This window comes from Triticum aestivum, chromosome 1B, assembly GCF_018294505.1.
Source record: "Triticum aestivum cultivar Chinese Spring chromosome 1B, IWGSC CS RefSeq v2.1, whole genome shotgun sequence".
NCBI classification, from domain to species: Eukaryota; Viridiplantae; Streptophyta; class Magnoliopsida; order Poales; family Poaceae; genus Triticum; species Triticum aestivum.
Window position 1 is genome coordinate 241,447,187 of NC_057795.1, and position 3,679 is coordinate 241,450,865.

Here is a 3,679-nt window from a genome sequence, read left to right on the forward strand (position 1 = left end):
CAGCAAAAAAACGGACGGCAAAGAGAGTGTTTGCCGTCAACCTGCTCTTTGTCGTCAGCTAGCTGACGACATAAAATCTTTGCCGTCTGCTAGCAGACGACAAAGAGGGTGGGTGACCCACTAACGAAAATGACCTAACGGATATATTTTTTGCAGACGGCAAAGAGTCTGAAAACGGACGGCAAAGAAAATAATCTAACGTATCTAACGGCCGCCCCCGACTCCGACAGAAGGCAAAGAATAAACGCATGCCATGGACACGGATCGATGACTTGGCACACACCCACCCACGACCCACACAGCCCCGGGCCCCACCCACGATGCACACCCACCCATGCCCAACCCACGCACACACACCCACGTCACATTGGATACCATCTCTCTCGTCTTCCTCGATCCCCTTTCTCCACCCCATGCCGCCGCCAGATTCGGGCGATCCCCGCGGTTCCCCACCACCTAGCTCTCCTCCTCATGGTCACCTCTCCCCGCTCACCATCTCCACTGACCGGCTTCTCTCCTCGCACAGGAGAGCCACGCCTAGGCACTGGTGGTGGTGCGCCGCGAGGAGGCCCCAGCAGCGTCGAGCTGCTGTTGCTGCGGGCACAGCGACGTCGGCGTGGTCAGGATGGTCGCAGCCCTTCAAGATACATCAACCACCTCAAGCCCGCCCGCCTCGGTGACTGCATCGAGGCCAAGGCGAACCCCATCCGGTACCTCGACCCCGACGCGTACTTGGATAAGGTATGTGTGCCGCCACCGCCGGTGGCGGCGGCGGCGTGTCCCGGAGTGACTCCGTGAGGTTCTGATTGGTTCGGTGTCTGGGTTTTGGTGTGCAGGACCAGCTGCTGGACGCAGTGCATTGGATCCGGCAGGCGGTGGGGCTCGCCTGCGGCCTGCTCTGGGGCGTCGTCCCCCTCGTCGGCGCCTTCTGGATTGCCCTGTCAGTCCCTCCCTCCCTCCATCCTCAAAGCCCCAACCTTCTTCTTTCCCTTCAGACATAGGCATAGATTCAGGTTCATTGTTAACTGAATTCGTAAGCTCATCTCACACTGAATTTGGGACCTCTTTCCCATCGTGTAGTGTAGTACTAGCAAGTTAGCCACACATGAATTAGTAGATGAGTCTAGCGATTCTGTTAACTGAATTATTTTAGAAACTCGCTTTGTTTTGCCTTTCATTGATCACCAGCGACAGGTCCGAGGAGGTGGAGTGAGTGTTAGATTCGCTGTGAATTGGAGGTTCGTTAGCCTCGTCTCTGAGCACTCGTCACCAGCTCAGCAACAAGCATCGCAGTGGTTATGCGCTTTCTCTGATATTAGATGTGACATGAGCTGTTCAATCAGCTCTTTGTTTGGCGTGGCCGTCAGCAAACCAGCAAACCAACGCAATTGCCGCATATATGTAGTGGGATATGAACTGATCTTAGTTTCTCTGTGCTCATTATTAGTTCAATAAATTGGCAAATGGCTGATGATGTATGATTGACTGGCTTTGTTCATCTTGCTAGAGTTACTTGGAAATATTGACATTCTCAAACCAAATATGAGGTGCCCTTTATTCAGTCCATGGGAGTATATGTAAGTTGACTGCTTCAAACCCAATCCGTGCTTGCTGTTTAGTGAATAAATATGCTGGTAGAAAATTGCAAACTTCGTAATATGAATAAATATTTGATGGTAAGTTGCGATGAAGATTAAAATTGTATTCGCCCACAAAAAAGAAGATTAACATTTTATTACATACACTAATCTATCTAGCACCAATGTCACGCAGTCAATTTCCTTTATCCTTAGCATTTTTATGACATACCTTCTTCTATTTAGAATCTTTGGTTGCAATCAGTTCTTTTTTCCGCAAAAAATGAAATCAGTTTCTTTTACTTTTGGCATATGTACTTAACAACTGAGGTGCCAGGTGCCAGTGAAAAAGTAAATTTATTTTTATTTAGTATTTGGTGGATCCTCTGTTTTTATAGGTTTCGACATTGTTGCCTCCATATAGCTTTTTTCTGATATACGTTGATGGTTTGATGTATTGCTCCTAGTCCGAATGTTAGTTTTTTTTACTGGACCTTCCTTTTTGACTGGATATTGTTTATATATGTGACTGATTCGTAATCCAGCTGAACTTTCTTTTCATGTACATGATGGAGTTTACATCCATATATTATTGTACGTGTCGGATGATTGACTTGTACATTTATGTATGTGAAGGAATTTGGTTGCTGCTATTCATTTATGTATGTGAAGGAATTGGATAATGTGCTCCTTTTTTGTTTGCAAAATGAAGGACGCTGCATCCAGGTAGTGGGAATAGTTAGTCCTTGCTATCAATAGTAGTAGCATTATTCACTGTGGAGTGTGATGGAATTTGATGATCATCTACTTTTGCCTATCATCTACTTCTGATGTTTTCCCTGAAAGTGACACATGATCTTCCTTTGTTTTTCTTTAGCTGATAGTATGATAACTGCTTGCTTGGCAGAAGTTATGGTTGTGATGTTCCTTAGATAAATAAAGAAACCGAGATTTAGTTCGATTTGGAGCGCCTCTTGTTGTACCACAGTTCCTTCTCTTAGAGTTGTATTTGTACTGCAGGTTTTGGATTGGGAGGGGAAAATGCTCTTCTTTCAGTCTCTGTTGAAGTCAAACCCATCCATGCAAAATCTGTACTTAGTAGAATTAATCTAGATGAATATATATGCCTTGCAGTTTTATCGTGCATGCCATTCAACTAACTTGCTCTTGTCCATGCAGATGGAGTAGGAGGACGAGCAGCAGCAGCAGCAAATCAGTCTGATGATGACGGGGTGCGGGAGACAATGGTGATCATGCTGATGGCATGAAGAAGGCTGATGACCACAACCTGGACCTGTTGGCATTTCGAGATGGCAAACATAGGCGGCGTGGAGACAACAACCTGGACCACCCACCTCCCTTGCCTTTTTAATTTTGGTTGTGGTGGTTGCATCACCGGCGCAGTCGCAAATCAGTATGTAGTGTGCTTGTGGTGTTGGGTCTGGACTGCAGTGTCCATCCAGTAGGTTAGGTGTTGTTGCTGCTAGATCCCATGATGCTCACCTAAGTTTTGTGTTATGTGGAGGCCAACCTTTGTGATCTTATTTGTCGACACTTGTGTGATCTCGTCTTACTTTGTGATACAGGTCGTATGATATATATGTTTTTATGGATGATCTTGTCTTATTTTCCTGTGGTCTGTGTTGATATTTGTGATATATGCATGCGCTATACATATGAATATGAATTGCTGAACATACTGTAAATCAATGACAGAGATGACAAAGAAGGAGATTTGCCGTCTGTGCATCTGGACACTTGGACACTTTGCCGTCTGCTGGCAGATGGCAAAGAAACAAAAACTTTGCCATCTGCTGGCAGACGTCAAAGACCTTTGCTTCTTTGCCGTCAGCCGCGGACGGCAAAGACTGCCGTTAGCCACCTAACAGACTAACAAAGAATTTATTGCCATTGGTTTTCTTTGTCATCAGCCGCTGATGGCAAAGGCCCCTTTGTCGTCCGCTTTAGAAAGTAGACGGCAAAGAATGTCTTTATCGATGCTATCTTTGCCGGCGCCTTTTGCCGTCCGCGGCAGATGGCAAAGGCCTTTGCCGTTCGCCATCCATGCCTTTGCCGTCTGCCTTGGCGGACGGCAAAGTAGC

The 3,679-nt window shown here is 46.4% G+C and overlaps 1 protein-coding gene across 13 annotated transcripts; it reads left to right on the plus strand.

The window, feature by feature from the left end:
* Nucleotides 1-321: 321 nt before the first annotated feature.
* On the plus strand, nt 322-3,203 carry LOC123117701 (uncharacterized). Of its 13 annotated transcripts, XR_006457507.1 has the most exons (6): nt 322-741; nt 837-940; nt 1,508-1,577; nt 2,214-2,303; nt 2,598-2,668; nt 2,757-3,203. XR_006457507.1 is itself a non-coding variant. In XM_044538407.1 (3 exons), exons 1-3 carry the CDS (start codon nt 472-474, stop codon nt 2,843-2,845), a joined length of 432 nt encoding a protein of 143 aa, XP_044394342.1. In that variant the 5' UTR covers nt 322-471; the 3' UTR covers nt 2,846-3,203. The 13 variants fall into 13 exon arrangements, 5 of the variants coding, with proteins under 5 accessions (XP_044394342.1, XP_044394374.1, XP_044394349.1 ...); XR_006457497.1 differs by having other exon boundaries at nt 328-741; nt 2,214-2,668; XR_006457494.1 differs by having other exon boundaries at nt 328-741; nt 2,598-3,203.
* Nucleotides 3,204-3,679: the final 476 nt, after the last annotated feature.